The 20,963-nt window shown below is 39.1% G+C and overlaps 2 protein-coding genes and 1 pseudogene across 2 annotated transcripts; 2 read left to right on the top strand and 1 right to left on the bottom strand.

The window, feature by feature from the left end:
* Positions 1-965: 965 nt before the first annotated feature.
* Positions 966-2,505, top strand: LOC116143114 (aquaporin PIP2-5-like). The gene is made up of 4 exons (XM_031428525.1): positions 966-1,477; positions 1,730-2,025; positions 2,116-2,256; positions 2,353-2,505. The coding sequence occupies exons 1-4, from the start codon at positions 1,162-1,164 to the stop codon at positions 2,470-2,472; spliced, it is 873 nt and encodes a 290-aa protein (XP_031284385.1). The 5' UTR covers positions 966-1,161; the 3' UTR covers positions 2,473-2,505.
* A 2,065-nt stretch (positions 2,506-4,570) lies between these two features.
* Positions 4,571-6,327, top strand: LOC116143108 (V-type proton ATPase subunit G-like). Its single transcript, XM_031428519.1, has 4 exons — positions 4,571-4,710; positions 5,213-5,313; positions 5,679-5,779; positions 5,939-6,327. Exons 2-4 carry the CDS (start codon positions 5,226-5,228, stop codon positions 6,080-6,082), a joined length of 333 nt encoding a protein of 110 aa, XP_031284379.1. The 5' UTR covers positions 4,571-4,710; positions 5,213-5,225; the 3' UTR covers positions 6,083-6,327.
* A 335-nt stretch (positions 6,328-6,662) lies between these two features.
* Positions 6,663-10,486, bottom strand: LOC116143142 (annotated as a pseudogene).
* Positions 10,487-20,963: the final 10,477 nt, after the last annotated feature.

Raw genomic sequence — 20,963 nt, 5'->3', positions numbered from 1 at the left:
AAATTGTAATGGTTTGGTGTCTTTCACTTGTTTTCCTAAATTGCAGGGCAATAAATTGTATTTCACTTCTATTTAAACAGTCATGTATAAGGTAAATAAATGTTAGTAATATCAGGAGATTGGGGTTTTCTGTATTTCTTCTCGATTTATAATTCTGGGTATTTCTCTTTGCTCTTGTCTTTCTTGGCTTTTAAATCAGGTAGGACTAAAGGACTGCTTGTTTTTATCACTTATAAGATATATTTAAATAGATTTAGTTTTTTAGTTTTTTATTTATTTAAAGTTTTGCCACTTATTTTCAATTATATGCATCTAAACTTAAGAAGAGAGAAAAACATGAGTTACTTTTATCTTAAAATCAAAACGATGCTCTTGAAATGATCTATCCATTTAAATAACTTTTGTAAGAAAACAAATGTGAGGAGAGAGAAACCATGACTTTTACTTTTTTTTTTTTTTTTTGGATGATCGGGTGTGTCCGAACCGACTTATGTGCATCTCAACTAATTCTCTAGACCCTAGAATGACTTTTACTTTCTCTTCTTCCTGTGGAGAAAATATATAAAGATTTATTGATTTTTAAGTAGGATTAAGTGAACAAAAGCAAAAACCCTAGAAGTTGCCCCTAATCTCATAATTTTTTTAAAGATCTATGAATAGGGATCTTCAATTGTTTCCTATTTATCTTGATCAAACGTTTCTTCCGTGAAAACTGAGCCTAGTCTCATTCCTCTGTTTTCTTTTCCATCCCCCCATGCATTTTGATAAATGATGATCAATTTCGTAGCTTTTTTTAACATAATCTATTATATTACTTTACCTTATTAAGTATATAATCACACCTCTAATACCTCAAAACTTATCTCTGAAAACTTAAGAGAAAATGAACGTAGTTGAGAAAATTCTTTGGCATATTGTCTTTCACGAAAATTTCTAGCAATTTCATTTACTTTCACTGCGCTAACCATTAAAATTTCAGAAAGGAAATTGTCCAAGGCAATCCATTTCACTAAGACGATTAGGCCATTGAAGTTCTTGTGACGCCGAAGAACAGAGTCGTTCCTTCATTGTTCTCCACTCAAAACTCATCCCTCTACTCTTACTCCCGCAACAATTTTCTCTATCTCTATCAGTTGATTCTGATTCTAGTACAAGCTTGCCATGCGCAACGACATTGAAGTAGCTGCTGTGCACAACGACATCCATGGAAAAGACTACCACGACCCACCACCGGCTCCGTTATTCGACCATGAAGAGTTCACCAAGTGGTCATTTTACAGGGCCATCATCGCTGAGTTCATCGCCACTCTTTTGTTCTTGTACATAACTGTGTTGACTGTGATTAGTGACAGGAGCCAGACTGACCCAAATCTCAACCTTGGCGCTAATCAATGTAGCGGTGTTGGTGTTCTTGGTATCGCTTGGGCCTTCGGTGGCATGATCTTCATTCTTGTTTACAGCACTGCTGGAATCTCCGGTCAGTCTTCTCTTCATCAAAGCAGTAAAATTTGTTAAATTTATACTCTTATGGCTATATCGTTTAGACTTTTATGTTTTGGACTCAAATAGTGAGAATCAGAGCATGTACATAATTCACTCCTAAAACTTTATCCTTAAAAACGAATCAAGAGTACTAATTGAGCTTTTCAGTTTGGTGTACAGTTTTTGTATATCGGATTGGAGGTGTTACTTGTAAATAACGGGAACTGTGTTTGAGAAAATTGTGTAGGTGGGCACATTAACCCGGCTGTGACATTTGGGCTGTTCTTGGCGAGAAAAGTGTCACTGGCGCGAGCCCTATTGTACATGATAGCTCAGTGTTTGGGAGCCATATGTGGTTGTCTGCTCGTAAAGACATTCCAGAAGGCTTACTATGAGAGGTACGGCGGCGGAGCCAACGAGGTGGCCTACGGCTACAGCGTTGGAACTGGGTTGAGCGCGGAGATTGTTGGAACCTTTATTCTTGTCTACATTGTTTTAGCCGCAACTGATCCCAAAAGAAATGCTAGAGATTCACATGTTCCCGTACGTATTACATCTTCCTCCACAATGGAATATGTTTGATTCATAACATAAAGCCTAATTGATTTTGTTGATATTTGACTTAAATAAAAGGTTTTGGCGCCACTCCCCATCGGATTTGCAGTTTTCTCAGTTCACCTGGCTACACTTCCGCTCACCGGAACTGGTATCAACCCGGCTAGAAGTTTGGGAGCTGCCGTTGTTTACAACCGGAAAAAGGCATGGCATGACCACGTATGTAGTTTTACCTCTAAAATCAATTTGATTCCAAGCTTATTGATCTTTATTTACGTCTTAATTGTTACGTAAAATATTGGTTATTTTTTGCAGTGGATTTTCTGGGTTGGACCCTTCATTGGTGCTGCAATTGCTGCATTGTATCACCAATACGTCCTCAGAGCATCTTCGGCTAAAGGTCAGGGATCCTTCAGGCGCAGATCCATCATGTAATTTTGTAAGTTGTGGTATGGGGTATCAATCTTCTTGCGTTACCTTTTCTTTGCTTCTAAAACAAGAGATTGAGAGGCTGAATTTTACAAACCGAAAGTATTATTATTTTTTCTCTGATTACAAATACAAAACTTCTCTTTATATAGAGAAGTTCAGATTTCAAAATTTTTGAATCCGTAGATAAGATAACATTACAAAACACAAATTCAATCACAACATGTGATTTGACTTTTTAACCTAATAAAAACTAACACGTAACTTAAAAAAATAAAGAAAATATGACATGGTCCCATTGTCTCCCATATAAAACAAACTAAATTATTACATTTTACACATGTTACTTATTACATTAACACAATATTCAAGATTGCTAAGGTTATGATGTTAATAAAAATTGAACTGTGTTTTGTGTTACTTGTGTCAATTAATTATATTTAATTATAATAATATTAAGTGATTGTGCTACTTTCTACTTGCATTATTTCCTTTAAATTTCTCTTTTTTTTTTTTTATTAAATGATGGGTTTGTTGATGACTAGAAATACAAGAATGTTAATCATAATAATCAAAGTATAAGTTAATTTACGTGTGTGAATATTTAATCCCGATGGATTATTTGGTGATTGGATGTTTGTTCTCTTTATTGAGTTTTTAATTTTCAAACTTTGGAGTTTCCTGTCACATTATGACTTACCTGGTTCTTTGATTTTCAATAGATCCTGAAGATTTGTTGATATAAGGTTTCAATAATCCTGAAAGTTAGTTGAAGTGTATGAAAGCAGTTGCTCGAACACCCAGACACCCTGACTACCAAAGGAAAAAAAAAAAAAATATTAATATATATATTTATATTTTCAAGTTTGTTTAAAATATAATAAATATGTATTAATCGATGGAATGGAATAAAATCATACTTTTATTATCTTCGGCATGTACACTACAATCAAAGTCCGCACACAATCTGTTTTTTAAGAGGGAATCTTGATGTAGGAATATATTTCTTAATTAGGCTTGAATAATTCTTGATTTATTATTTATCCTTGATTTAGAGATATTTATTATTTTTTGTTCTTGTATTTTCTATCAACGATAACTACCTGTAATACAAACTGATAAATCTTATATTAATTGGGAATGTGTTAGGTCTTTGGGCAAACATGGATGTAATTCCAAATTATCTATTCTATGTTCATGTTATAAAAATATTTTAATTGTTTCGGTGGTTGAGTAGTTCCATAGGGCTCTTGAGTATTTCTCAAGAGATCTAATTCGAGTATTGTTTCGGTGGTTGAGTAGTTCCATAGGGCTCTTGAGTTATTACTAGAGGTCTAGTTCGAGTCATTTTTCGGTTGTTAACAAGGTAACAATTGAAACTCTTATCTAGTCGGTAATTTCAGAGTTCAGAGATTAATTTGATGCGTGTAAGTTGGTCTGGATACACTCGGTAAAAAAAAGATATTTTGTTTTCTTAAATTCTTGTAATGCTGACGAACTTTTCTTCCTTCATGTGGATTTGAAAGAGATGATTATTTATTTTTTTATTTTCATTAATTAAAAATAAAAATAATTAACTCTGTTTTGTTTGATGATGTCAACCCAAAAAAGCTTCTAATTAGGAAAAAAAAAAAAAACATTTTTATTTTACTTAAGAAATATTATGATTTTAGTATGTAAATGAATTATTTCATAACTCTATAATATAAATTCATACTTATTTAGTAACTTTTGGATCAAATTAAAAAAAAATAAATTTCATGTCACCAATATTTTAAAAATAATAATCTTTAAAAGATACTTGTTACAACGTAATAATTCTAGAGAATTAATGTTTCATAAAAAAATTGTTTATTAAATAATATTCGTTTGTTTAGTTATTTGGAGTAATATTTTGAAATATTTTTGTTAGGTAGAATAGGGTGCTATTATGAGGTAGGATTTAAAAATTAAAATAGTTAATATTTAGGATATGATTTTGAGATAGAAATAAATATCCATTTTGGTTTGAAAAAAAAAAAAAAGGTAGAACTCAATATATAAATTAAGTTTCTTTAAAAAAAAAAAAAAAAAGATGAAAAGAAAAACGTCGACGTTTTGTAGCAGTAATATCCCCCGCGATACCCGAGACGAATATTAATGGAGTCGAGTCGGGTCATCTTCCAACAATATTACCTTAGTCAAGGAAGGTCTCCGGTGTGGGCGTGTCACTCAATCTTCTCAGAAATCAAACTAATTCACCAGGTACCTACTTTATCTTACCACTACTCTCTCTCTCTTTCCAACAATCCCTTTCATATTTCTGTTTTTATATTTATCACTGCCCTTTACTTCGAATTCAGATCTTGTTGATCATAGATCATTACCTTTTATATCTCTCTCCATTCGCTGTTTCTCGTCTGTATTCCTAATTATTTCACTGAGTTGTTGTTTTTCCATCAATCGATTTCTCCGAATTTGTTAATCAAATGATTTGGATCTCAGAATACGATTTTTTTTTTTAGAATTTTTTTCTTTTATTTTTTATATGTAACTGATTGATTAGATTATGGTCTAATTGGAAGTATTTCAAGTTCAACTATTTGTGAAATGTTGAAGTTCTCGTTATCTGTTCAGATCCTTAAGCAAAACAATTGAGATTGCTGGAAGGAAGTTTAAATTTGGGGCTAAAGATGCAATATAATTAGGGTTATATTTCTGGCAGACTTTGTGATTATATTTCTGTAATCGTCCGATTTTGTTTTAGAGATCAGGAAAGGATGGCTGCAAATAGGGGTCAAGGTGGAATTCAGCAATTGCTGGCTGCAGAACAAGAGGCTCAACACATTGTCAATGCTGCAAGAGCCGGTAGTCATACTATCCATTAATATAATTTTCAACATATGTATGCATTGGATTTTTTAAGTGCTCTGTGTAACTTGATGAATCTTTGCCTACTTATACAAATTATGTGCACGATTGATGTAATTTAGAGTTTTTGCTATGTTCTGCATAACAAAAGATTTGTTGCATATGGAACTCGTAATTGTATCTTTTATTGGTTAAATCTTTTCAATGCAGTAGTCTCAAAAATTTTCTGGGTTACTTCTGGAAAATCTTTTGTCAGACAAAGTCCTTTTCGTTTACTTTATTTAATTTAATACCAATCTTGTTGTTGAACAATTTTTCGTGACTTTCTCTTTACTTTTCGATGTTGATTTTATGGTTGTTAGCGAAAATGGCTCGTCTGAAGCAAGCTAAAGAAGAGGCTGAGAAGGAAATTGCTGAATATAGAGCTCAGGTGGAGCGTGACTTCCAGAGGAAAGTTGCAGAGGTATGTTGTATGGCGCTGAAAACTATCCATAAGGGCTTACCTTGTTAATTCATTTTCAATCCTGTTGTCTGATTGCTTCATTTTTCTAAAAGTAATGCATCTTGATTAATTATACATGTGTTAACTCTGTCTTTTATTTCATTGTGTGTTCGTCAACAGAGTAGTGGAGATTCTGGTGCTAATGTGAAGCGGCTTGAAAAAGAAACAGAAACAAAGATTAGTCAGCTGAAAACAGAGACTGAAAAAATATCTTATGATGTTGTCCAGATGATCCTGAAGCATGTGACAACCGTCAAGAATTAAGCTCCTTGATGGTTTAGCTGGTCCTGGAAACGTCTAAAGATAAGTGATTCCCATTTTGGTTCATCATGGATCTTAGAGTTCCGGTGTGCTATTCTTAGGATCCTTGTATTGTTTGTTCTGTTGTTCAGTATATTTCAGATTGTACTTCATCGAACTAATAATTGTTCTCATTGTTGGAGAAAATAATCCTGTATTTTATTGATGTGACTTGCTTGCCTATAATTATGTTTATTATTTTTTATGAACTAGCAAGTGACATTCCTTTTTATCATGGAAAATTTAGAGCAGGAGGGCACCTGTTTTGCTGTGCACATTTTTGCAGTGATCATCTGCCAATATTTAGGTCTCTGCAACAACTAAACATTTTTACTAAAATCCTCAAGTCCTAGGAAGCATTCATGACAAGTGAGTTTGCCTTTGATTTTTTGGTGAATTCTCATTGTTCAACAAATGAATAAGCTACCTTTCAAACATCATTATCGGTGCTATAAAAATTAAAAAATGCATTAGTGTTCATTAAAGGGGTTTGTTTGTCACCTGCCCGGATTGGACTGTATTAAAGGGCTAGAATGCATTATTTTCAAATTGCCCCATGTTTTGTGTGGTTTGGTCTCAAGTAGAAGGGACTCACAGAAACAGTTTCCTTTAAAAAAATTATTCTCAAATTAAAGAAAACAGAAAACTGGCTACAAATATATATATACACACACACAATCTCAGACATCATTTCTCCAATTCCACCTCCGACATCCATCAACGATCCAATGCTACTAAACCCCTCTTTGTATCCTGAAATAATCGCTCTGGAAATGATCCTGGATGTACAGGCCATACCATCGTTGAATGGTTTGTTCAATTCAGGATTTTGTAATGCAAAGTCCCAAATCTCCTCGCCATGAGCCATCTTAAAAGCGATCCACCCTCTTTAACACATTGGCTAAAACAGTGCCAGGGAACCATCAGCCATCGATGATTTTGCATTAATATCAGTGCCGCTAGGCTCAGCTCAGAGTCACTTAAAAGCCATCTTGATGAAGGGGTCAACCCGTAGAGGGTTTCTGATTCTCCACCGTTACGTGATTAGCCGCAAATTTTTTTTTCTTGCGGCCGAGTAGTCTCATGATGCGCACGAGAAAGGAGATGTTTGGGGAGGGTGAGGCAATAGACGAAGCTATTTGGGTCAAGGTGACAGGGCCATTGTTTGAGTTTATAATGTCAGCTATGCAGAGTTCAACGGCACATTTTAACGCCATTGAATCTGCAAAGCTGAAAATGTGTTGCCATATTTCAGCTTGGTCTCTTAGTGATGATGCATCAGGCGTTTCTATTGCCTCCGTTTCTCTTCATCTATGAATAAATGGAGATTTGCAATTTTCTCTAAAATATTATTACATAAACTGTATTATATTAGTTTATTATAATATACTCCATTTCAATATATATTTCGATTTCGATTTATTATTTTTTTCTAAAATAAGTATTGTTTGACACAAAAGTTGAGCAACTCTCTCTCTCTTTCTCGTTTTATGGCCTCTGTCTCCTCTTGTTGATGCTTGATTTCGACACCAACGACTCGCACGTGGCAAATGTTGAGCTGACTCAGGAGACACACGTGAATGAGGGATTGAGAGTGTCTAGAGTGAATACATAATGTTTAAAGTGGTTCGGATGCTAAAAAGCGAATCCTACATCCACTGATATTGTATTTATATTTGATGGGTCAGGTTGCGGCTAGCGAGTTGACTTTAATGTATTGAGAATACAAGAGAGAGAGGGAGTAAGCTATTACAGAGTGAAAGTAAGCTAATCAAGAGTAAAAATGAGTGAATCCCACAAACGGGAGAGAAACTCTCTATTTATAGTGGGATACATTGAGGTAATGATTACTGAATCTATTGAAAGGGGGACTGATACCGTGCATATCCTTCCTTGCGTCCCGTCGCTTACCTACTTCGAGGGATTTGCGCAACGTGTGCAGGGATTGGACACGTGGACATCCTCCAGCCTTTCACCAGTCTGGCGCGCACCCACTGCACTGGTAGAAGTGTGTTGCTCACGTCACCACGCGACATGGCTTCGCCTAAATGACTGCAGGACCTTCCTGAGGCCTGACTACTTGCGCTGACAGGGTGCTGCGTCAGCCCTACTTTCCCAGGCATAACAGAAGTCTCCTAGTTTTTATGGTTTGAGAATCGAATCTTGGAAACTATAAATGCCTTGATCTGATGTGTTTGAAGAGATGCTGGTCGATCCGACCTGATTGTAAAGGAGACCGAGAGGACGTTTTCTTACAAGCGACCTAGGATAGTCTACGACCTTGTTCTAGGTACTCAGTGCTATAACGATAATTCTGACCTAGAAGGAATTCTTGACCTATCTACACTTAGTAGCTTTCAAAAGGACAGATGGTCATGTTGCTTCGCAGCTGACGCCACGTCGCTTCGCGACCAACGTGAGGTTGAATAACCACGTCGCGTCGCGACATAAGGTGAAGAGTGTTATAGCTAACGACCTCTTCAGATGTTATTCGTTGCACTTTTACAGCGGATGCATTAAATGAAATGCCTTTTGCTCTGACAGACGTGTCTTATGCGCAATAAGTGCCAGCCATGCGTATTAAATGTGAGCCATGTTGAAACGACATTCCCTATCAGAGCATTAAATGCGGATGTGGGCGCATTAAATGTGGAGGGAAAACATGCCGTTGCTTAAGTGTTTCAAGGAAAGGGATGACAATCTGGTTTCTCGAGGTGTGACGGTCACTCTTCCTCGCTGATTCGTGACATGTGGTCGCGATCAACGGTTAGATGTGTTTTCCGCCCAAACGTCGTTTGACTTCGGGAAACCAAAGTACCATTTCCTCAACTATATAAACCCCAAGCTCTCTTCAGGCAAAGTCACAGTATTTTCATTCTTAGAGAGAGCAAGAAACTTTCGCAAGTCTTGATTCTTAGCCTTCCAGAGTGGTGTTCGTTCGATATTCGGAGCAGAAGAGTCAATCTTTTTCATTTCAAGAGGTAAAAACAATTCCCTTCTCCCATTTTTGGTTTGATTTTTCCTTCGTCAGTCGCCATGCGACGACTGTCCATCAGTAGCTCATCGGAGATGAATTACTCTCCGTTGGGTCAGACCCATTGACCGTGGCTCTTTAAGTATTATGTTAGGGTTTTCTTAGGGTTTTAGGGAGAAAATGTTTTCTCCTCCACGTCATCGTACGAAACAATGTACGAAGATTGAAAGGTTCCTTGCTTGTCGCTTTTGCAGACTGCAGAATGGACCCCCCAACGATCAGAGCCGAGGAAGGAACCAGTTTGCCCGTGCAGGATCCCCCTATAGGTCCTACTCGAGAGATCGTCTCGGTACTTACCGATGAAGAGCTTGAAAGGGTCGTAGACCAGTATGCTATCCGCATGGAGGTCTTCCGCGATAGGGTACACACAACTCGGTATCCGCCACGAGGATTGGCCTCGATCTCCGAGGACATTTTCAAGGGTGGGGGGTTGATCCCTTTCCACCCTTTTGTCAGGTCGGTCCTCGATCACTTCGGGATCGCACCAATGCAGCTTAAACCAAACACGTACATGATAGTCGTGGCCATGTACATTGCGTGCTGTGAAAACAGACTGGGCGAGCTAACCGCTGTAGAGCTCGGTTGCTCGTATATTCTAAAAAAGAGTAAGGACAAAGATTCTTACTACCTTTCCAAGCGATCTACCATTGGAGCGGGAACACACAGTTACCCGAGCAATGTGGGGGCATACGAGACGAAATTCTTCTTCTTTCGTCATGACGGCATTTGCCGTTTCTAGGACCTGAATAGGTTTTTCCTTTATTTTGAATAGCGAACTTAATTTTGTTCTTTGCTAACGAGCTGTTCTTTTTGCTTGCAGTTAATAGAATGACCAGCTTGGAGCTGCTTGTGGACCCGGACAGAATCACATCCTTTGGTTTTCTGCCTGAAGCAAATCACGACGCGAGACTACTCGTGACGACTGCAAATCTGAGGAGGTACAGCTTTTTCAACTGACACGCGGCCTTAGAGACCCCACCGAGTAAGTTTCTCTGACTTCTTTTTTGATTTCTTGCGTAGCGAACTGTTTTACTAACGGTATTCGCATGCAGCGACCATGCCTCCCAAGGTGCCCAGATTGCCACGACCAAGGCAGTTCACCTTTCTAAGGGTCAACGGTGCCAAACCGACTGGCACTGCCCCTGGCGGTCCTTCCACGGGGGAGACTTCGGCAGGTGCCCCGGTATGACCTGCTGGGGCTCCTCAGCCTCCAGCTGTTTGGCTGAAACAGAAGACCACGGCCCAAAAATCAAAGAAGCGAAAACAAATTCAGGCCGAAGAGTCAAAGTCCAAACCTGAGTGACTGGGCGTCCAGCTCGAGAGGTCGCAGCCATATCGGGCGATTGGCTCAGGAAGATCTCCTAGGGGCACGGCTGGCATTTCCATCTCCCTCGGGGGGCTGCAAATAGGACAACAGGCGATTGCGCTCCCCGGGAGGAGGTCGGGCAAGGCGCCCATGGGGGAGACTCTACCTGTTGAAGGTGCTGGCACACCTGTGTTGGACACGATGGGCCAACTGCCAGACTATTTGCAGCCGATAGTTCTTACTTTGCTAGAGTGCGACCTTGCTGGAGCATTTGAGGAGTTCGTGGCTTCATGTTCTGTGGACCTGATGTCCACATCCGTTCAGCACTTGAGCAAGGTAGAACGAATTGTCCTCAACGAGGACTTTGCTTATTTGTAGTAAAGAAACTAACTTTACTTTTCTTTGTTCACAGGCTCTGCTCTCCATGCAATTATCTCTGCAAAAGGTTCAGCTCGGAGCTGTCGAGGGGGCGGTCGAGCTAAGGGAGGAAAACGCGCGGCTCAAGCAGGAATTGGTGGCCGCTGAAGCAGAGAGAGACTTGTCCACCACTTCGGCGAACCAGTACCTGAACGAAAGGAATGCTGCTCTTTGCATGGTTGACTTTCAGAAGGCCGAGCTAGAGAGATAAGGGGAGGAAATGAACGAGCTCTGAAGGATAGTGGCCAGACTCACCAGGGAGGCTGGTGAGAAAGACAAGGAGCTGGCAACTGTTAGAGTCATGAAAGTGACTCCATTTTAATGATAAAAATACCCCATGTGTGATTAAATTGAAGTATATTGAGACAATTAAAGAATTTATGAATTTATTCATGAAAATCGCTTCCCAATATTTTTCTTATGAATTTAACGTGTTTGGAATGATTTTGGAAAGGATAGGAGTTGATATTAGGTTGTGGTTTATGGATTAGGGGTGATTTTGTCTCATTTATGCTATTTAGGGGGTAAACTGTCATATTTATAAGGGCTAATTTTGTCACTTTTCAATTATGCAGGGACCAAAGTGATATTCTGTAATTTGTTCTATAAAAGAAAATGAAAGTTCGCGTGAAAGGGAGGCGCTGTTCATCCATTTTCCGCCGACTCTTCGTCTTCATTTCCTGCGACCTTCGGTGACTTTTCATCTTCCTCGTGCACAGAGCTTCAACTTTCCGTCAATTCCACCGCAAGCCACCACCGCGAATCACGGAAAAGTCGCGACGTTTCATCTTCCCGCTGCCGTAACTTTTCGTCTTCCAGACGAGATTTTGCCATTTTTCGGTGACGTTTTGGCTCCCTAGGACTGGATCTCCCTTCCCCACGACCAGATCTATACTTCCCTAGCTTCAGTCGCCGCGAAAACCGTCGGAATCCGCCATCTAGCCACCGCGACTCTTCATCTTCCAGCCCAAATCCTGCTCATTTTCGGCGACTTCTCACCTCCCCAGGACCTGATCTGAACTCCCCCTCACCAGAGCTATCCATCGGTACCTTCGGATCCCATTTTCGCCATCGTTTTTCGGAAGACCTGCCGAAAACTTAACGTTTTCTGACGAGTGCGGTTGTTCGTATTTTGGGCTATCCGTTGGTCGTTTTTGCCCCTTCTTCGCATCATATCGTTGTCGGTTACCTCCTCTCCGCCATGGTCAGCTTCGTTTCCACTGTTTCAATCTCTGTCAACACCACAATGAGCGGCTAAGTTCCTGGTTGTCTGTTACAGCATAGGCGAGATCGAGATTGACTCCACGACTCTCCTCATCAGCTCTTGACTAGTTGGATAAGCCCGATTGTAGGACATTTGGTAGTATTGTGCTTCGAATTATATTTGTTTTCGTTTCATGTTTGATTTCGATACTTTAATATGATTTGAACATAACTTGTGATGCATATTGTTGTCCATTATGATTTAATGTTTTCATGAACTTGCTGAATGATAAATGTTGGTTTGAAATAATTAAATGATGAATATTTCTTTTCATTACTTCACATTGATTGTAATTGAGTTATGTTCGGATTTAATTTAATTTAATTTCTACTGTTGTTGCGTTTATTGAGAAGTTGGTTGATTGGAATTTACGTGTTGACAAATTGTATTTGTTAATCGCGTACCAACTAGTGGTATTGTCTTGTAGCATTTATCGGCATTTAATGATAGTCTTTAACCAATCAAACTTGAGTGATCGGGTGAGACATGATAGATTATACCTAGAGTGTCGAGAGGCCATTTCATTGATTTACCTTGGCTTGTAGGTTTAGGGGACGTAGAGGGTGGAAGAGAATTGTGTAAGTTAGTCTCGTGTCGAACCAAAACCGTAACAGCGACATTTTTATTATAAAGTCTTTATTAGTTTTAATTTCACTCTTTAATTATTTGCATTTAGTTTCATCAATCATTTTGCCAATTTTTCTTTCGTTAACTCAAATATACATTAGGTCATTAGTCTTGTTCTCTGTGGATTCGACCCTACTTACCGCTAACTATGGTATTTAGGTTTAATTTTGTGACCGTGACGACCGGTTCAACAAAATTTGAGATTTGTTTTAGTTTTGTTTCGTGTGCATTCATAAATTTAGTTTTGATTAAACATATTTGTTATGTGAAATTTTGTTGGGTATAGTTTCGTTAGATTTTAGATTTTTTTTAGTTTTGTTTTGTGTGCTTAGTAAAATTTGTTTCTTAGGTTTTGCATTTAGCTAATTTTCTTTGACATTGTTGCTACATTGCTTGTTGAGCCTTTTGTGTGTTTGGTTGGTGAATGCAAACTAGAAGGTCTTGTAACAAAGAGTTATTACCTTTGAATCTTGAAATTGAACGCACTTGTAAGAAGAATAGAAAACAAGCACGTAGGATGGCTAACCAGGATGAACTCGCACATGTGCCCCTTAGCCAACATTTCGCACCCACCACCTACACTTCAGCCTCATGTATCTGTATCCCCAATGTCCAGACACAACACTATGAGATCAAAACTAGTGTCATCCAATTGTTGCCAATTTATTATGGGAATTTAAATAAGGAGCCATACAAACACTTAGATGAATTTTTAGAGGTTTGCTCCACAGTTAGACTTCAACATGTGAATGAAGATGTCGTGCGCTTAATTTTGTTCCCATTTTCACTTAAGGATCGAGCCAAACAGTGGCTCAATTCTTTGGCAGCAGGGTCCATTATCTCTTGGACCTAAATGCAACAAGGATTCCTTTTTCTATAGGTAAAACCAACAGCATACAACGAGCCATTACTAGTTTCGCTCAACTTGATGGCGATGAATTTTATGAGAGTTGGGAACGTTTGAAGGAAATGCTTAGGAAGTGTCCCCATCACGCAGTCCCTAGGTGGCAATTAGTTCGTAGTTTCTATAACGGACTGACCGAGAGGCATAGGAATATGGTAGACGCCTCTTGTGGAGGAACATTTATGCACAAGGACGAGAATGAGTTATGGCAACTTTTTGAGACCTTAAGTGAAAATTCAATGCACCACATTTCTGCGTCTAGAATGCCTATCTCAGGGCAGCCATCCAAGAAGGGTGGCTTGTATGAGGTGTCACGGTTAGATGACATTAGTTCCAAGTTAGAGGTGTTGGCCCACCGATTTGACCAGTTTGTTTCTATACAAGGACAACCCTCTACACAATCATCTCAGAAGGCGAACCAGGATGTTTTTGTCATGCACTCCACTTTTGACCATCCGGTTGAGGAACCTGCCTCTGACTCTTTTGAGGAGCAAGTGCAAGTTGCACAAGGCTTTCAGAGATGGAACGATTCGTACTCGAACACATACAGTCCTAGGTGGCGTAACCACTCTAATTTTTCATGGAAGCCACAACCACCTCAGAATGTCCCTAATAATATGCCATATAGGAACAATCCTTCCAATCAGCAAGACAATTATAGGGAGCAACCTTCAATCCAACCACCTATACAACCTAGGTTCCCACCTCCCGTTCAGCAGCCTACTCCAGTGTCTAGTTCACTAGAATCAATGATGGCTCAAATGCTCCAAACCATGCAAGAACAAAAAGCCGACATGAATGCTAGGTTCCAAGATTTAGAGCAGAATACCCAACTTCTACATTCCCATTCCCAATCCATTAGTAAGCTAGAGACCTAGATTGGTCAAATAGCCAAAGCAATCAATAGGAGGGAACAAGGCCAATTGCCTAGTCAAGTCATAGATAACCCTAGTGATTCTTCTCAACAGAGAGGGTTTTTTGAACAAGCTAAGGCCATGATGACTCTTCGGAGCGGACGTGAGCTAATTAAGCCTGAGAGGGAAGTAAAAGTCCAGGGTAGAGAAGAGGAAAGTCTAGGTAAGGACCAAGCCAAAGAGAGTGAGAGTGAGCCACTTGTAGAGTCAAGTGTTCAAAGACCGGGTAAGGAAAAAGTTGGGGAGAATGAACCATCCCCTGCATCGTACATACTAAGAGCACCATTTCCTTAGTGCTTAGAGCCCCCAAATGTTCCCACTACTAGCAAAAACGCTAGGATGGAGGAAATGATTGAGTTGTTTAAACATGTGCAGATTAACATTCCACTCTTAGATGCCATTAAGCAAGTACCTGCTTATGCCAAATTCCTCAAAGACTTGTGCACTCAAAAGAGGAAAATGAAATCTCACACACCTAAGACTGTACATTTACCAGAAAATGTAAGTGCGGTTGTCTCAAACCGCATTCCCCCGAAGTTAAAGGATCCCGGAGCTCCTATTATTTCTTGTGTGATAGGTAATGTCACGATTGATAGAGCACTCTTAGACTTAAGGGCGAGCATGAACTTATTACCCACTTCCGTGTATGAACAGTTTAACTTAGATGAGCTCAAGTTAACTGAAGTCATACTGCAGTTAGTTGACCGATCGGTCAAAATACCTAGGGGCCTAATTGAGGACATTTTAGTTAAGGTTGAGGAACTATATTTTCCTGTGGATTTTCTTGTCTTGGACATGGAGTATACGAGCAGTGGAAGTATGCCACCGATTATTTTAGGGAGACCTTTTCTAGCAACGGCAAATGCTTGCATTAACTATAGATCTGGAGAGATGGAAGTGTCTTTTGGGAATAGGAAACTGAGACTTAATGTGTTTAATGCTGGTTTAGGACCAATGCATGAGGACGATAACGAGTGTTTCATGGTTGATGCTATTGACAGTCTAGTAGAGGCTCACGCCCCACAGATGTTATGTGATGATGCAATTTACACTCTTATGAATCCATTTGTTGAGAAGATGTCTAGCTTGAGTGTCGTGTCTGAGATTCAGGAGGTTAGTGCGTATATAGCTAGGTTGCCCACTCTAGAACGTCGACCTTAGAACATCAAGTATCAACCCTTACCATCTTTGTCTAAGACAACACAACCGAGGTCAATTGAGTCTATACCAGTCTTACAGTTGAAAGCCTTGCCTGATACTCTAAAATATGTTTTCCTAGGACGCAACAAGACCTTACCCGTGATCATTGCCGCCAACTTAGACAGTGAGTAAGAGGAGAGATTAGTGGCGGTCTTGACAACACATAAGGAAGCAATCGGTTGGTCGGTAGCCGATTTGCAAGGGATTAACCCTTCTTTATGCATGCATCACATATTTTGTGAGGAGAACGCTAAACCGGTGCATGAAGCTCAAAGAAGGTTAAACCCGAACATGAAGTAGGTGGTGAAGAAAGAAGTGATCAAATGGCTTGATGCGGGTATCATCTCCCCTATATCCGACAGCCAATGGGTGAGTCCAACCCATATTGTACCTAAGAAGAGTGGCCTCACCGTTGTTGAAAATGAAAAAGGTGAGCGAATTCCTACCCGTACTCCTACAGGATGGAGAGTTTGCATTGACTATAGGAAGCTCAACCTACCACTAGAAAAGATCATTTTTCGCTCTCATTTATTGACAAAATCCTAGAAAAACTTGCAAGGCAAGCTTTCTATTATTTTCTAGATGGCTATTTCGGATATAACCAAGTACCAGTTGCCCCCGAAGACCAGGAAAAGACCACGTTCACATGTCCTTTTGGCACATTTGCCTTTCGTCACATGCCCTTTGGGTTGTCCAATACACCGGCAACGTTTCAAAGGTGCATGTTATCGATATTTTCTGACATGGTGGGTCAATTCCTTGAAGTCTTCATGGATGATTTTTCTGTATTTGATACATCTTTTGATGATTGTCTCAAAAAACTTGAGTTGGTGTTAAAACATTGCAAAGAGACAAATATTGTTCTTAGTTGGGAAAAGAGCCATTTCATGGTTCAAGAGGGAATTGTCTTAGGTCATGTAGTTTCCAAGGAGGGGATATCAGTGGATAAGACAAAGGTAGAGTTGATTTCTCAACTACCACCGTCTTCGTCGGTCAAACAAATTAGATCTTTCCTAGGCTATGCAGGATTTTAAAGGCGTTTCATTTAGAATTTTAGCAAGATCTCCAAGCCTTTGTGTGATTTGCTTGCTAAAGATGTGCCATTTGTTTTTGATGACTCTTGTATGATTGCCTTTACCATTTTGAAGGAAGCGTTGACCACAACACCCATCATGCAACCTCTTGATTGGAACCAACCTTTTGAAGTGATGTGTGACGCGTCGGACTATGCCATTGGTGCAGTCCTTGGCCAACGGGGGAATAAAAAGCCCGTTGTGATCTACTATGCAAGCAAGACCCTCTCCGATGCTCAATGTAATTACACCACTACAGAGAAAGAGTTTCTTGCAGTAGTGTTTTCCCTTGATAAGTTCCGGTCTTATCTTTTTGGGTCTAGGATAGTTGTCTTTATAGACCACGTTGCAGTTAGGTATTTGTTAGCCAAGAAAGACACTAAGCCTAGACTAATTCGATGGATTTTGTTGTTGCAAGAGTTTGATCTAGAAATCAAAGATAAAAAAGGTAGTGATAATGTGGTCGCCGACCACTTGTCTAGACTTTTTACAGAGTATGTCCCTGGTCAATGTTTGAATGAATCTTTCCCGGATGAGCAACTGTTTGCGATATCCCAATCCAAAGCACCTTGGTATGCCCATATAGTCAATTACTTGGCCGTAGGACAATTACCATTAGGGTGGACCAAAACTCAAAAAGATCATTTCTTTGCAACCATCAAGCATTATTTTTGGGAAGACCCGGACCTTTTTAGGGTGTGTGTAGACCAAATAATGAGGAGATTTGTTCCCAACCATGAGTTTAGTAGTGTACTTGTATTTTGTCATTCTTATGCTTGTGATGATCATTATAGTGGCAAGAGGACCGCTTTAAAGGTCCTCCAGTGTGGTTTCTATTGGCCCTCTCTTTTTCATGATGCATTCTTTTATTGTCGTGCTTGTACTTCATGTCAAAAAGTAGGGAATATTGGTAGACGAGATATGATGCCCCTGAATCCTATTTTGATTGTGGAAGTGTTTGATGTGTGGGGTATTGATTTCATGGGTCCATTTCCCTGATCTTTTGGCTTTGAATATATCTTGCTTGCAGTAGATTATGTGTCTAAATGGGTAGAAGCCATTGCCACTAGGACCAATGATCATAAGTTGGTCTTCAACTATGTTCAATTGCACATCTTTAGCCATTTCGGTCATCCGCGTGCCATCATCAGTGATGGTGGCTCACATTTCACCAATAGGCACTTTGGCTCACTATTGAAAAAGTACTCAATCACCTATCGAGTTGCCACACCTTATCACCCTCAAACTAGTGGACAAGTGGAACGTGTTAATAGGGAAATTAAGACTATCTTAGAGAAAATGGTACGGCCCGATCGTAAGGATTGATCAATGCGTCTGAATGATGCACTTTGGGCTTATTGAACCGCATATCGTACCCTTATTGGCATGTTCCCTTATCGGTTAGTTTTAGGGAAAACATGTCATTTACCTGTAGAACTTGAACATAGAGCATATTGGGCTACAAGGAAATTCAACTTTGATATGACCACGGCCGGTGACCATAGGAAACTCCAACTTTCGAAGTTAGATGAGCTAAGACATGAAGCTTATGAGAACTCTCACATCTCTAAAGAGAAAACTAAAGCTTTTCATGATAAACACATTGTTAGGAAGTCATTCTCTCCTAATCAAAAAGTGTGTCTCTTTAACTCTAAGCTTTGCCTCTTTCCGGGAAAGCTTCGGTCACGATGGGATGACCCTTTTATTGTTCTTAATGTTTTCCCTCACGGAGTTGTTGAAATCCGAAACCCAAATACGGGACAAGTTTTTAAGGTGAATGGCCAAAGACTTAAACCTTATGTCGATGGCATTAATGATGGAGAGGTGATTGAGGAGTGTTCTTTATTAGAACCACATTAGCCATATCAGTGCACTGAGTTTGGCTGAAGACTTTAAACTTAGCGCTTGTGGGAGGCAACCCACCTTTGTACATATGTTTTTACTGATTTTATGTTTTTGTTGTTTTTGTCTTCGCAGGATTGTCATGTTTGGAAACTCATTAACTAGTCTAAGGCTACGCTTATGCATGCTCCACAAACTCTGTTGATGACAGCCCCACCATTGTTCCTCAGGTTGTATCTCTCCACCTTACATGCTATTATTGTTAGATTTCTTATTTCTCAAATATGTTGGATGATTTTAATGTTATTGATCATATTGCCATTTGAGATCATTTGATGCTAAGTTGGGGTGGATATTTGTAGTTGTGGGTCATTGAGGACAATGACATTTTAAGTTGGGGAGTGTTGATTTGATTTTATATTTTTGTGAAGTGTTGTTGATGATGCTTTTGTGGAGATTGTGATAGCTTTGTGAAGTGTTGTTGATGAGACTTTTGTGGAGATTGTGATATTTTTGTGAAGTGTTGTTGATGATGCTTTTGTGGAGATTATGATAGCTTTGTGAAGTGTTGTTGATGAGACTTTTATGGAGATTATGGTTAAATTTTTGTGGCATGATGATGTTTCTGTTGAAAATATGTTGAATCTTATTCTTGTAAGTCCAAAAGTGGTTAAAGTGAGTTATTTTTAAATTTTTTCATGAATTCATGCATAATCACCATTTTAGAAGCAATTAAAGTGCTAGTTGAAAGGTCTTGTGAGGTTTTTGAAATTTTTTTGTGCAACATGGTTTTAAACATTGAACTATTGGTTCTGTTTTGTGCTAGGTTTGTCCATAATTGTGGTTAGACACTGTTTTGTGTAAATGTCATGTGTTTTAGTGTTTATGCAAGTCTCCCACATACTTTACATGCCCATGGAGCAAAGTTTCGTTTATTATCTTGCGTGTGTTAAAAGTGCTTAAATGTTGCATGATGATTTGGTTTTGATTTGTAGCCTAGTTGACTCGAGTGAGTACGCCAGAGGGGTGTTCTACACCTAATCCCCTAAAGCTATCTAGTTTGGGAGCGGTTGGCCTAAAGCTCGTTACATGAGTCCTCTAAAAAGCTTAAGAAGTCATTACATAGATCATGAGCTTTATAAAAAAGAAATAAAGAAATAAAGTCTTGACTTGTAGCCTAGTTGGTTCGGGTGAATAAGTTCGAGGAGTGTTCTACACTTAGTGCCCTATGGCCATCTGGTTTGGGAGTCATTGATCTAAAGCCCATTACACGGACCTTCCAGAAAGCTTAAGAAGTTAAGATTAAAAAAAAAAAAAAATACAAGTAATGAATGAAAAGAAATTATATGTCAAAATCTTGTGTGGAAAATGAGCATTATGTTGCATGTACATAAGTTGGGGAGCTTTGCATGACCTTTTAACTTTGTGATATGAATATGACATGTGTGTTTGAGAAGCTTGAATGGAGATAGGCAAATTTTGACAGAAACTTTAGTTCTTTATTTAGGATTGTGTTGTTTGCTTGTTATGTTCAAATTCTTCACTTTATCTTTTGATGAATGTCTTGGTTGTTGATGAATATGGTTGTGTATGGTTTTGTGAGAATGTTGAAAGAGTTCTTTTAACTTTACTCGAGGATGAGCAAAGAGTAAGTTGGGGAGTTTGTTAGAGTCATGAAAGTGACTCTATTTTGATGATAAAAATACCCCATGTGTGATTAAATTGAAGTATATTAAGACAATTAAAGAATTTATGAATTTATTCATGAAAATCGCTTCCTAATATTTTTCTTATGAATTTAACGTGTTTGGAATAATTTTGGAAAGGATATGAGTTGATATTAGGTTGTGGTTTATGGATTAGGGGTGATTTTGTCTCATTTATGCTATTTAGGGGGTAAACTGTCATCTTTATAAGGGCTAATTTTGTCACTTTTCAATTATGCAGGGACCAAAGTGATATTTTACAATTTGTTCTATAAAAGAAAACGAAAGTTCGCGTGAAATGGAGGCGCTGTTCATCCATTTTTCGGTGACTCTTCTTCTTCATTTCCGGCGACCTTCGACGACTCTTCTTCTTCATTTCCGGCGACCTTCAGCGACTCTTCTTCTTCATTTCCGGTGACCTCCGGTGACTCTTCGTCTTCCTCGTGGATAGAGCTTCAACTTTCCATCATCTCCACTGCAAGCCACCACTGCGAATCACGGAAACGCTGCGACGTTTCATCTTCCCGCAGCCATGATTTTTCATTTTCCAGGCGAGAT

The sequence above is a fragment of the Pistacia vera genome, unplaced genomic scaffold (genome assembly GCF_008641045.1).
Source record: "Pistacia vera cultivar Batoury unplaced genomic scaffold, PisVer_v2 Contig426, whole genome shotgun sequence".
Classification (NCBI taxonomy): domain Eukaryota; kingdom Viridiplantae; phylum Streptophyta; class Magnoliopsida; order Sapindales; family Anacardiaceae; genus Pistacia; species Pistacia vera.
The sequence above is the reverse complement of the archived record's forward strand: the minus strand, read 5'-3'. Positions and strand labels throughout refer to the sequence as shown.

Coding starts and splice junctions, on each gene's coding strand:
- LOC116143108 (XM_031428519.1), top strand. CDS start 5,226: ATGGCTGCAAATAGGGGTCAAGGTGGAATTCAGCAATTGCTGGCTGCA. Junction 5,314..5,678: donor TGTCAATGCTGCAAGAGCCG/GTAGTCATACTA, acceptor TATGGTTGTTAG/CGAAAATGGCTCGTCTGAAG. Junction 5,780..5,938: donor TCCAGAGGAAAGTTGCAGAG/GTATGTTGTATG, acceptor GTTCGTCAACAG/AGTAGTGGAGATTCTGGTGC.
- LOC116143114 (XM_031428525.1), top strand. CDS start 1,162: ATGCGCAACGACATTGAAGTAGCTGCTGTGCACAACGACATCCATGGA. Junction 1,478..1,729: donor CAGCACTGCTGGAATCTCCG/GTCAGTCTTCTC, acceptor AAAATTGTGTAG/GTGGGCACATTAACCCGGCT. Junction 2,257..2,352: donor AAAAGGCATGGCATGACCAC/GTATGTAGTTTT, acceptor TATTTTTTGCAG/TGGATTTTCTGGGTTGGACC.